The sequence below is a fragment of the Onychomys torridus genome, chromosome 10 (assembly GCF_903995425.1).
Source record: "Onychomys torridus chromosome 10, mOncTor1.1, whole genome shotgun sequence".
NCBI lineage: Eukaryota > Metazoa > Chordata > Mammalia > Rodentia > Cricetidae > Onychomys > Onychomys torridus.
This window is the reverse complement of record NC_050452.1, coordinates 1,686,067-1,700,073: the sequence shown is the minus strand read 5'-3', so window position 1 is coordinate 1,700,073 and position 14,007 is coordinate 1,686,067. Positions and strand designations below refer to the sequence as shown.

Below are 14,007 nucleotides of genomic sequence, written 5' to 3'. Positions count from 1 at the left end.
ATGCTCCAACTCCAAAGCCAACGTTAATTTTTAATTGAATTGGGACTACAAAAATACCATTTGCTTTATATGTCTGTAGAGAACAGTAGAAACAAACCTTTGGGAAGATTTATGAAATGCTCTTGTTGGAAATGTGCTATACTGTTAGGCCAGTTTACTCTTTTCCAGTGTCTCATTTGTCCAATGGTTTTGTCTTTAGATTCATTTGCAGATATTCAGGTAGGGTCTCGTGTAGTTCAGACTGGTTTTTAACTGTTGCTGATGATGATCTTGAACTATGCTCCTTATGGTCTTGCTTTCACCTTTCAGATGCTGATATTACAAACATGCACAAGCACGCACCACCACACCCAGCTTTCTCTTTGGGTTCTTTAGGCTTAAAATGTGCATTAACTGAAACCTTTATTTTACTGTATACTCTGGAATTGGTATGCAAGTGTGAAGACCTGAGTTTGTGTCCTTTGTACCCATGTAGAAAGCTGGGTGTAGCATGTTTGCCTGCAACCATGGGTGGGGTTGGGGAAAAACAAAACTCCAGGTTCAGTGAAAGGCCCTGTCAGGAGACTAAGACAGCGACAGAAAAGGGTACCCTCTCACCCATGGCACATAAATGTGTGTATATATGCACACATCACATGCATTTTTAAAAATTACTTAATAAATGATTGTGCATTCTAAAATATTGTAAAGTAACTAGAATATTGGTATTCAGATCTGTCCGGCTCTTTCCGTTATGTGCCATGATTATGGCATTGTCTTTTTTATTGTAACTGTTTAAAGGCAGCCAGTATTGAGGTGTTTTGTTTTGCTTTGTTTTGTTTGGTCTGACTATGTAGTCCTAATTAGCCTGGAACTCTCTTTGTAGGCTAGGCATGCCTGTACCTTCCAAGAGTTGGAATAAAAGGTGTGTGTCACCATGCCCAGCTTATGTTGAGTTTTAAGTCTTAACTGCTCATGTTGGCCATTATGTAAAAATGGGTTCGTACGAATATCACAGACATATATGTGATATAATGGATACATCAACTTCTTTTTTTCTATTTTAGTCTTATAAAACCAGAAGAAATATTTGGGAATTTAGTTGTTCAGTTTTCCTTTTTGAGCATTAATTGCTCTTTTGGTGGTCTTGACAGTAATTCAGAGTGCTGTTTACTTAGTAAATTTTGTGCTGTGACTACCACTAAGAGGAGGATAGTTTATACCAAACATGAAGGCTTATAGATACCATTTAATACATCAATGTGTAGTCATAGCTTGTCTCTAAAAATGTTTTACCATCTAGTGACAAACTATATTACTCTTGTACTTGGATAGTAGGTACAAACTTTTGGAGTCAAAATTAGAATCCACTCTTAAGAAGTCCCTTGAAATAAAAGAAGAAAAAATTGCTGCTTTAGAAGCTCGGTTGGAAGAGTCTACAAATTACAATCAACAGTTGCGCCAAGAACTAAAAACAGTAAGTTTTTTTCTTTAAAATTGCTTTATAAGTGCTTGAACAGAAAAATAAAGAGAAAATAAAAACTTGGGTGTATTTATGTTAGTATTTCATTCTGTTTCATGTATTTGGGAGTATGTATTTTCAAGTATGTAATAGTCCCTCTTATAGGTGAGGACATAGGAAGAATTGTAGAAGTGGGATGAACAAGAAGCAGGCTTATTTGGTTTCACAAACTCAGTTTTTGAGGTACTGATACCTTTCTCTGGTGCATTTTTCCTGTTGAGCCTCCAGGTAAATTTTAATCAGTAAAGATATGACTGTGAAGACATAGAGGACAGTCATAGGTATGGTATAGGAAATAAGATGCTATCTAGATATGTTTTCTTGTGAAATTTGGAATTATTGAGTGAAGTAAAACACTGTTTTCGCTGTGAGTAAACTGAAGTATAAAGGCTCACCTATTTGTAGGTGATAGAGAAGAGTCTCATTCTGTGTTACTCTTCCCTTTCAGTCTCCTCATTGCTCCAGCAGTTGTCTTTGTCTTTACTTTTAATTTTTTTCTAGACAGGCTTTCTTGTAGCACGGATTGGCCTTAAACATACCATGTAGCCAAGGATAGCTTGAACTGATAAGCACAGGGATTGTGGAAGTGCTCTACATGGCAAACAGATGGAGTGATGAGATTACCGTAGGCCACATTCAGAACTAGTCTATTCAAATTCACCCTAGGAAATACAAGTAGATGGCTAGGCAGTGTTAGGTGTCTCTCCACATAATTTTGTGAGACTGATTCTTTAAATTTTTTTATTTACTTTTGTTTGTGTACAGACACATACACACACACACACACACACACACACACACACACACACACACTCAATACACATGGGAGTGAGGGCACACCACAACATACCTGTTGCCTGTGGAGGTCATAGGACAACTTGTAGACAACTTCTGCCATAAGCATCCTAGGGATCAAGCTTAGGTTGTCAGGTTTGGCAGCAAACACCTTAAACTACTGAACTGTCTTGCTGGTCCATGAGACATATTTTTGTACCAGATTATGGTTCATGCAGAACAGAAAATTCACACTGGAATAGGAAAGAGCTGCCCTGGTTTGGAGACTTGATGCTTCATAATAGTCATTAGGTCTTACAACTCCAAAGGCATAAATTTAAAATCTCCAAAATGTGCATACCGATTATAAGAGTTGCTGCCTGTAGAGAAATCCAGTTATCCTGCTTTGTATTATCCTGCTTTCCAGATAGTCTACCAATCATGCCCCCGCTATAAGTATTATTACCTAAAACTTGAATATTCTAGTTTTATTATGCTTCTAGAAGTTGTTCTCAACATGTGAGTCACAAATCCTTTGGAAGTTGCACATCAGATATCCTGTGTATCATATGTTTACATTATGATTCATAGCAACAAAATTATAGTTAAGAAGTAGCAATGAAATAATTTTATGGTTTGGAGGTCACCACAACATTAAGGACTGTATTAAAAGATTGAGAACCACTATTCTAGAGAAACAGTTAACCACATCTGAGTTTCTTCTGCAGAAAAGGAAGACTTTTTGTTCACCATATACCTACAGCATCTTTACTGGTATTTGTCACAGATTTTTGCCATTGTGGAACCTACACTGATTCAGAGTTCTGCTTCATTGGCATAAATGATTATTAATCAGCTTTTTGTCCTGAATTTCATACTCTTAAACAATATTTGTAGGCTACAAATAATAACTTCATGAAGCTACTCAGCAAGAAAATAAGTAGGTTAGTACATGACTTGGTTTTTGTGTTTTAAGTCTAAACATTAGAGATAGCAAATTCCATCATTGTCTTTAACTTTAGCCATTTTGCATAATGGCTATAAACTGATTTACTCCTGTATACATGAATATGGAATTGTACTTTTCTAATCTTTCAATACTGTGCATGATGAGGCATATTACTTAAAAATAGATTCTGAAATTTAGACATAAACAATGTAAACCATGACATAGAAATATGAAAGGGAATTTTTAAAAATCCAAAGGAAGGCAGAAAGAAACTGAACAAAGTACAGATTAGACAAATAGAAAATAAATAGTAAAGGGGAAGTTTTAAAGCAAATCAGATCAGTTATATTTACTGTAAAAAGGTCTAAACATCCCCATTCTAAAGCAGAGATGATTATATTCAAAGGAAAAGTAAAACCTACTGAAATGCCACTGACAAGAAATTTTGATGAAAAGTAATATGTCATTGTAACACTAATCAAAAGAAAGCTATTTAAATAGTTTTATAGCAATGACTTATCTCAGCTAAAAATTTTTAAATGATCATTTTAGCTTCATAATATAGTAAGATTAAATGTTCTCATGTCTAAAACAGCTTCAAACTATGGCAATATTGATAGAACTACATGGAGAATGACCTGTCCACAATTATAGTTAAAGGATTTAATACCTATCTCACATATAAAAAGAACTTTATTAAATAAATCAAGGGTGTTTATAGGTGACCTACACTGAACATCGTTCTTAATGATAAAAGACTATTTACTTTCAGGGGGAAAAAAAGCAAAGATATTGCTCTCACTATTTCTATTAAAAAGAAAAAAAAATGCTGGTATTTGTGTGGGTATATATACAGATGCCTATGGAGGTCAGAAGAGAGTGTTGGATACCCTGAAGCTGTAGTTTTAGGTGGATATGCACCACTTGATGTGACTCCAAGTCAAACATGGGTGCTCTGGAAGAGCAGCAAGCTCTCTTAACCACTGAACCATTTCTTTAGCCCCAGAAATACAAATTTGAAAGGATGAGACATAGATATATTTATTGACTTCTGACATGATTATTTTGGCAGGAAATTCTAAAGAATGTAAGAAAATTATATAAAGTTTGTTTTATCAAGTGTCCTAGGTTAAAAGTCATTATATAAAAGTCTTAACCATATTTGTATATATTAGCAATGAAAAAGAAAAATATCATTTATAATACTGTAAAATACCATGAAGTACTTTAAAGAACTCTGCATTGATAATAATATAAAGAGTACCCTTAGTAAATGAAGGGTACCATATCATTAAGTGTTCTATATTTTTGATATGACATATCTTAAGTTTACAGATAGCTCAATGGTTCAGTACTTGTCCAGATTGCGGAAAACTTAGATTTGGTCCCCAGGACTAGAATAAATAAACAAGGAGATCACAAATGAATCTGTTAATTCAATGTAATACCAAACATAATCCAAATTAAATTAGAAGATAGGTTAATCAGCTGATTACAAAATGTTGGTGGAATACAGCCATTTTTAAAATATTAATTTTGCTAATCCATGAACATGGGAGGACTTTCTATCTGCTAGAATCCTTATCTCTTCTGTGTTTTTAAAGATTTCTTTGTAAAGGTCTTTAGCCTCTTAAGATTTACTCCTAGATACTTTGTCTTTTTTTTTAAGCTTTTGTAGATGGGGATGCTTTCCTAATTCTTTTCTCAGCATGCTCACCATTAGTATATAGAAAAACTACTGATTCTGGATGATGATTTTGTATGTGGCTACCTCAATAAAAGTATTTAATCAATCAGATCTGAGTGTTTTTGATGGAATTCCTAAGGTCTTTTCCTTATAGGATCATGTTGTCCAACAATGTGGATAGTTTGACTTCTTTTTCTGTTTGCTTTTTTTTTTTATTTCTTGTCTTGCCTATAGCTAGGACTTCAAGTCTAGATGAGTAACAGTGGAGAAGATAGACATTCTTGCTTCAGTCCAGATTTTAGATGAAATGGTTTCAGTTTTTCCCTGCTTAGTGTAATGTTGGCTGTAGGTTTGTTGAACATAGCATTTATTATGTTGAGGTATGTGCTTGCATTCTAATTTCTTCAAGGGCTTTTATCATGAAGAGATGTTAAACTTTATCAGAAGCCTTTTCTGCATCTATTGAAGTGATGCAATGAATTGTGTCCCAGAGACCATTTAGGTCCTGCATTGCTTGATTTATTGATTTGATTTGTATGTGCCAGACTGGAATGAAACCAACTTGATCATGTTATCCGGTTTTTTAAATTATTTTTTAAGTGTGTGTGTGTGTGTGTGTGTGTGTGTGTGTGTGTATAAGGGGATGCTTTAAGTGTACAGGTGCCTGTGGAGACCAGAAGAGGGTGTTGAAACCCCTGGAACTGGACTTACAAGCATTTAGTTGTTAGTAACGCAATATGGATGATGGGACATGAATTCTCAGGTCCTGGGAAAGAGCAGCAAGCTACTCTTAATTGCTAAGATGTCTCTTCAGCTGTTTGTCTAATGTTTTTAAAGTGAGAGCAGTTGAGGAATACACCTGGTCTTCAAAGGCTTGTGAACATATGTGTATACAAGCGAACATCTATACACATATACACAAAAGATTTTTATTAAAAACTGGAAATAACTCAGTGATCCTCATATGATAATCAAATAAAGAAATTTTGGTATATCCATATAGTAAGAGATAGTACAACAGTAGAAAAGGGGAAAAATATTGATTCATTTAATATATTAGTAAAGCTTAAGAATATGCTCAGGGGCCGGAGAGATGGCTCAGAGGTTAAGAGCACTGACTGCTCTTCCAGAGGTCCTGAGTTCAATTCCCAGCAACCACATTGTGGCTCACAGCCATCTGTAATGAGATCTGGCGCCCTCTTCTGTACATAATAAATAAATAAATCTTTAAAAAAAAAAAAAAAGAATATGCTCAGAAAATATACATAAAAAGATTACATATTGTGTAATTACATTTATATGAAGTTTTAGAGCATGGAACACTAAATTTGGTGAAAAAAAGCAAAACAATTTTGTCTTGTAAGTAGTGATCCTTCTAAAGTGATAGAAATACTCTTATGTTGATAAGTTACATGGATATATGTTATTCTAAAAATTAGACATATCTTATAATCAGCGCATTAGAAACTATATTTAGATTATACCTCATTCTAAAAGGTTACATTATCTTTGATAATCACTGAAAATTTGAAATTATAGTATAATTTATAATAGCATTATTAATTGCTTTAAACTTTTAACATAACGGACTTTTAATTTTAAATTGACTCTGCATTGCTTTGTTGTAGAACATTTTGTTTTAATTCAAACTTGATCCATTTCCTTTGTGAATATAAGGATTTTGATTAATGATATGTAAGCTAAAGGAACACATGAACAGAGTATAACTCAGAAACATTGAATTTTATTTCCAGCTCTCCTATTTTTGGTTGTTATTTTCCCCTCTTGTTATCAAACACAGTTGAACTCTTCTTGCAAAACAAAAACAAAATAGTATATACCTGACATAACACTGTTCTTCTTATGTAAGCTCTCCTTAATATTGCTTGTATCTGACCACAGCCTTTGTAAGCCTAGAAAAACTGCAAGAAGACTGGAGTATCAAGCTCACTGGCCACACTTAACATTCCATTCCATCTTGGCTTTTTTTCTTTTCTTACCATTTTCTAACACACCAGTAGTAATGCTAGTTTACTGCTGAATTAATAAAGGCTTCCTTAGGTTTTGTACATGAACTGTTTCAATCATTTCTGCCCTTAATATAAACTATGATGCTAATTTTTCAGTGTACTATAAATACCTAAAATATACTAGTAAGTCAAGATAAGTATAATAGTAAATTTGAATTAAAGATGGGCCAGAGAGATAGCTCAACAGTTCAGAGTATATATACTGTTCTTTCAGAGGATCTGAGTTTGGCTCCCAGCACCCATATTAGGTGGATCACAGCCACCTGTAACTTTAAGTCCAGTGGATCTGAAGCCTCTGGCCTCCTGTACTCAAATGCATGGGGACAATACACACACACACACACACACACACACACACACACACACTCATTTAAAAATAGCATATTTAGGGATTAGGGAGATGGCTTAGCAATTAAGAACACTGGCTGCTCTTCCAGAGACCCTGGATTCAATTCCCAGCATCTACATGGCAGTTCACAATTATTGATAACTCCAGTTCCAGGGGATCCTCTACCCTCTTCTGTTCTCAGCAGGCACTGTATGCACATGCTGTACACACCTTCATGAGATAAAACATTCATACACAGAATCTGTTTTTCATCTTTAAAAAAATATTAATTACAGAGAGAGAAGTGTTAAATTTGGCAATTTTTGATCGTAGAAGATGATCAAGTTTTTCATGTTAGTAGCAGTTCAAACTTGTGTATTACTCAGTCATTTCTGGTGTTATTGCAGCCTACTTTAAGTCAGTTTGAGGCCCAGTGTGGTGGCTGACATCTCTAGTCTTAGTACTTAACAGGTGATAGAAAGTGAGATCAGGAGTTCAAGGCCAACCTGGGGTGTAACACAAATTGCTAGACGGTCTTATTATTAGAAAACCCAGAGCCAGATATTGGGGTGAAAGCTGAAAGATTGGAGAAATGGAACAAGCCACAGCCAACCTCACCTTACCAATTCCTCAGCTTCCAGAACTACTTCCTGTATACTCAGGCCTTATATACCTTTCTGTGCCCTACCATCTTATTTCCTCACTCCACCCAGCTCTATCACTTCCTGCCTGTCTATAGAGACCTCCAGACCTCTGTGGTTAACAAGTGCTGGGATTAAAGGTGTGTGTCACCACGCCTGGCTCTGTTCCCAGTGTGGCCTTGAACTCACAGAGATCCAGATGAATCTCTGCCTCCCAGATGCTAGGATTACAGGCGTGTGCTACCACTGCCTGACCTCTGTGTTTAATACAGTGGCTGGCTTTGTCCTCTGATCCTCCAGGCAAGCTTTATTTGTTAGAACAGAAATAAAGTAACACCACACCGGGTTTTCTTTTACAATTTATTTGTATGTGTAAGTGTGTTTATGTGTGTTGTGGAGGTGGGAGTCCTGAAGCTGGAGTTAGAGGTGATTGTGAACCGCACAAACTTGGGTTCTCTGGAAGAGCAAGAAATGCTTTTAACCACCAAACCACCTCTCCAGCCCCTAAATCTGCATTTCAAAAAGCCTTTGATCACAGTAATGGTAATCACACATTTATCACATTTTTAAATAAAGTATCTGTCATATTCACCAGACCAATACAGAACCAAAGTAATTGAGAAATATAAAAATATTGGTGATTTTTTTTCCCATTAAAATATTTTAAATAATTTTAGGTGAAAAAAAATTATGAAGCTCTCAAACAGAGACAAGATGAGGAAAAGTTGGTGCAGAGTTCCCCTCCTGTTTCTGGGGAAGATAATAAATGGGAGCGAGAAAGTCAAGAGACGACCAGAGAACTCCTGAAAGTTAAAGACAGGTTAATCGAAGTAGAAAGAAACGTAAGTATTTTAAAAGATTTTAGTAGGAACAAAATTCTTCAGAAATGAGTTGTTGGATATATTTATCTTTTATTAATTTATTTTGTACTTTCTTGTCTAGTTCATCATATAAAAAAGATCTAAATTCAGTATCCTTTGCTCCTCACCCTCTTGTGAGTCAGCCACAAGCTTAACCAACACTCTGTCGTGTAGACAGTGCTGTCTAGTTCTTCTGGCAGTCTACGGCGTGGCCCCTAGGGTCATCCTCAGCCTCTGTGTGCCTTTCAGGCTGACTTGGGAAAAGACTTTCTTCCTCGGTTGTTTTCTCCCAGGGAACTCCTTCAGTAGTACACTCGGTTTAAGCTGTCTCCTTTGAAATCAATACTGATTTTCATAAAATGGAGTCTTGTACTCAGGCCACCTTTGATGTCTCAGTGAAGAGCACAAGACTTCTCTTTAGTGGTTCTAATCTCTTTAATAATTACAGCTGCTATCTCAGAATCTGAATAGTACTTTATACCCTCTCCTTGTTGTCAGCCTTATTTGTCCTTCTGGCTGTGGGCAGAATAAAAATAGCGAGCAGGAACTGTAGTCATTACAGCTGGGATGGAAAGGTATCCTGGCAGCCAGGAGCCAACAAATACCATAGTCATACGAGATTTATTGGTCGGGGGGGAAAAAGCAGGAGGGTGGCTGCCTTTGCTTGGCAAGAAACAGTAGCAAACTGAACAGAATACAGGGTTTATATAGAGTTTCTTGGGAAGGGGATGGAACTTTTCAGTGTGGAGCTTTCCACAGTGGAGATGGGTGGGATTTCATGTCCAAGAGAGTGGGCTTTTTACTCTGTGGGGTGGGGGCAGAGTCCAGCAGTTAGAGTATTCTATGGGTGGAATCCAGCAGTTAGAGGACCTTGGGGGAGGGACTTACAGTAACCATGACATGGTGTGAATGCTATCCTGTTTTGAGATTTCCTCCACCAAAGCAATTTGCCCATGGCTTTTGAATTCAGTGTCTTAGTACATGGGAGGAATATAACCAGATTGTTTGCCACAATATAATGTGAATGGCCTCTAAGTTCTCCATAGAGTTTTCACACTTCTGTGTTCCTCTTCTGTTCTCAAAGCCCCACCAGATTGGTCCTTGCTTAGATTATTCTAGTGCTTTTCTAACCCAAAGTTCCAAGCTCTTCCCTATTGTCCCTCAATTCCAAAGGCCTGAGTACCATATGGCCAGGTTATCACAACAACTGCCCTACTTTGTAACAATATTCTCTATTAGTTACAAAGATACCTGTCAGAAGCAACTTAAAGAAGGAAAGATAGGTTCACAGTCCGAGGATGGAGTCCATCATGGCAGAGAAATCATGGCAACAGGAGCCTGAGGCACCACTCACATTGCATCTGCAGTCAGGAAACATGGAGATGTTGCTCCGCTCACCTTCTCATCTCTGTTCAGTCCTGTACTCCAGTCCCTGTGATAGTGCCACACATGTCGGTTAACCAAGTTCCCTCACAGACATACCCAGGTTTGTTTCTAGATAGTCTAGATCCTGTCAGGTAGACATTAATTTTTAACCATCACATCATATATGACTGACTGGCTTGGCTACATGGTGAGTTCAAGACCAGCCTAGACTATATGATACCCTGTATGGCCAGGCAGTGGTGGTGCATACCTTTAATCCCAGCACTAGGAAGGCAGAGACAGAAGGGTCTCTGTGAGTTCAAGGCCAGCCTGAACTCACTACAGAGTGAGTTCCAGGACAGGCTCCAGAGCTACAGAGAAACAGAGAAACCCTATCTCGAAAAACAAAAATAAAATAAAACAACGTGTGTGTGTGTGTGTGTGTGTGTGTGTGTGTGTGTGTGTGTTTGAACAAGACAGTATTACATTTTTTTTTTTCATCCTCTTAACAGATGATTTAAAAAGAGAACAGTATAATTATCTGCCTCAGCTTCTGTGTGCCTAGTAATTGTTGCTGTTTCGGTTGTTGTTTGAGACAGGTTCTCCATATGTAGCTCAGACTCACAGTCTTGCTCACCTGTCTCCCAGTTTCTGATGTTTCAGGCTGTTATTACAGCCACATCTACACCTTGCTTCCTCAGTCTTGATTTTATGGGGTCAAATCACAACCTCCGTTTTACATAGTAATATGTTCTTTATATTTATAAAAGTGAAGTTTTCTTTGTCTTCTATTGAAGATACAACAGAACTATTGTGATTCATTGTATTATTTTTCTGTATAGTCAGTACTACATAGTAGTTATCCTAATTAGGGTTTTTCTGAATATTAAAGTTTTATTTCTGTTATATGGTAGATTCTTTGGTTGTGCTTTTTTAGTACAAATTTAGATTTCATGAAATGTAATTTATAAGTAATTAATCTTAAATGTGTAATATCCATGCCTACCATTTTAATGTCCATGACTAATATAGTAATTCATTTGTTTAACCATAAGAAGGAAATATGGCTATATATGCTGGAAAAATTGAAAATGATATAATGTTTTGGATATACTTCAGAAGTCCTTACAGTTGAAATATAGTTTTAGTGAGAGTTTTATGTCTTTAAAAAAGGAAAACAAAACATAATGCCTGGCAGGTCATTATGAACTGCATTTTTCTAATAGATGACTCAAATTATTTGTGTAAATCTGCTTCTCTTCCAAGTATATTTGTTTTGAAAGTACATATTTTTTCCTTCAAACCCAGGATCACCACTTACCCATGTATGCATGGAAAAGGTAAACCTTTTTAATTGGATACAGTCTAGACATGTATTCTACCACTAACCTACACCCTCAGCACTAGAAGAAAATATTTTATTTTAGGACATCATAAAGAAAACTGCCATGTGTTTATTTTTAACGAGTGTGGTGTCTTTCTCTTGTGTGAAGAATGCCACCTTGCAGGCAGAAAAGCAGGCGCTGAAGACTCAGCTGAAGCAGCTCGAGACGCAGAACAGCAACTTGCAGGCCCAGATTCTTGCACTTCAGAGGCAGACCGCGTCATTGCAGGAGCAGAACACCACTCTTCAGACACAGAATGCCAAACTTCAGGTTGTGCCCAACATTTTAATTACATAGTATTATAGTAAGGATACCTAGATGTATAAACAGTGTTCCTTAGTGAATTTAATAATTGAAGGTAGATGGAAATGTTTTTGTTTGCTTCTATGCCAGACTCTTAATGTGAACATTTTTAACGTGAAAGTCTATATAAATTATTAAATTCACCCACAGTATAAGTGAAGATGATCTTACTTACTCTTTCTGTCCTTTCAACAAGTTGATTCTAATCAATTGGGTGCAGACCCCTTATTTCACAGTATGATTGCAACACGGTATTCTTCATGTCATTCTTAAAACATTCTTAGAAGTTTAGTTTTTGAAATGTATATATACAACATGGGAACTTTGTCTTTAGATTTCATTTAAAGGATATATTTGATATAATCCAAAGGATCCATCTTCAGCTTAACAATACCACTGCCAGTTCACACAGAACATTCCAGATGGGAGAAAGGAAACTGGTTCTAAGTGGTGAAGTAAATGCTAATTTAGATGCTACAGAGACTTTCCAAAAATAGTTCAAACAAGTAACCTTAATTCTTTGGGAAGCTATAATCCAAATTACTCTATTAGAATATGAATATATCTGCAGTGATGTAATTAGAGCTTATTTAAGTTAACATTGTAACTTTTTGTTAAAAAGAGCAACAAGTGGGTTTAAGGAGATAGCTAGCTCAGGCAGTAAAGCACTCCTAAGCAGGAGGACCTGGGTTCCATCAGGTCACAAAAAAGCCAGTCATGGTAGCAAATGCTTACAATTCCAGCACTGGGGAGGCACAGACAGGTGGATCCCTGCAGCTCACTTACTGGCCAGCCTTGCCTAAAGGTAAGTCCCTAGGCTAGGAAGAGACCCTATCCTTAAAAAAAAAAAAAAAAATGGCTCGGCAGAAAAGGATGCTTGCTGTTAAACATGACACCTGGAGTTTAGTCCCTGCAGTCTATATAGTAGAAGCATGGAACAAACTCCAGCAAATTGTCCTCTTGCTTCCATGTGCATGCCACTGCATACATAAACTTCTTTTTCTCACTGTCACTCGCTCACTTAGTGTTTGAACTCCCACAGATCTGCCTACCTCTTCTTTCTAAATGCTGGGATTAAAGTCATGTATCACCATGCCTGGCAACTTTTTCTTATACCATTAATAATACACACATTCTTACAGGTTGAAAATTCCACCCTTAATTCACAAAGTACTTCACTTATGAACCAGAATGCACAGCTTCTAATCCAACAGTCTTCCTTAGAAAATGAAAATGAATCTATAATCAAAGAACGAGAAGACTTGAAATCTCTTTATGATTCTCTGATAAAAGATCATGAAAAGCTGGAACTTCTTCATGAACGGCAGGCTTCAGACTATGAATCTCTCATCTCTAAACATGGAACCCTAAAGTCTGCCCACAAGAATCTTGAGGTGGAACATAAAGACCTTGAAGACCGGTATTTTATATTTTATTGTGTTTTTTAAAACAAATTTTTGGGGGGCTGGAGAGATGGCTCAACAGTTAAGAGCACTGCCTGCTCTTCCTGAGGTCCTGAGTTCAATTCCCAGCAACTACATGGTGGCTCACAACCATCTGTAATGAGATCTGGTGCCCTCTTCTGGCCTGCAGACAGAACACTGTATGCATAATAAATAAATCTTAAAAACAACAACAATTTTTTGGGTAGTATAATAAATTTTATATATTAAACCCATCTCAGATAATTTATGAAGTGAATTTATATAAATTTACATATGTTTTGTGTTATATTTGTTAAATTAATCATTTCCTTCTTTTTAAAAACATTTTCTTTGTTAGAACTGTTTAAAGCTAAATATCTAACTTTCTCTCCCCTTCCCCAGTTACAATCAGTTATTAAAACAGAAAGGACAATTGGAAGATTTGGAAAAAATGATCAAAATGGAACAAGAAAAAATGCTGCTTGAAAGCAAAAACCATGAGATGGTAGCTGCGGAATACAAGAAACTTTGTGGTGAAAATGATAGGTAATGATACTGTTTATGTATTTTACTTTCTATGCCTTATCTCTGGAGAGAGAAGAGAGTGTTTGTGGTTTGTATGTATGTGTGTGTTTATAATAGCACCCAAAATTTGGACTTACCATGGACTTTTTATGTTATTTTGAGCAGCACTTTATTAACTATGCCACCTTCCCAGCCCATTGTACATGCTTGTATGCATGTTCATGTGTGTGCAGGT

The 14,007-nt window shown here is 36.5% G+C and overlaps 1 protein-coding gene across 5 annotated transcripts in view; it reads left to right on the top strand.

Moving 5' to 3' along the window:
* The window catches only part of Ccdc88a (coiled-coil domain containing 88A), a 154,609-nt gene that overhangs the window by 113,262 nt on the left and 27,340 nt on the right, over positions 1–14,007 (top strand). For 4 of the 5 annotated variants that reach the window (XM_036201582.1, XM_036201580.1, XM_036201579.1 and 1 more), the window contains exons 17-21: positions 1,315–1,456; positions 8,588–8,752; positions 11,629–11,790; positions 12,966–13,243; positions 13,650–13,793. In XM_036201582.1, the coding sequence (XP_036057475.1) occupies positions 1,315–1,456; positions 8,588–8,752; positions 11,629–11,790; positions 12,966–13,243; positions 13,650–13,793 (891 nt within the window). The remainder of the gene's footprint in view (positions 1–1,314; positions 1,457–8,587; positions 8,753–11,628; positions 11,791–12,965; positions 13,244–13,649; positions 13,794–14,007) is intronic. The other variant, XM_036201581.1, reaches the window with a different exon arrangement.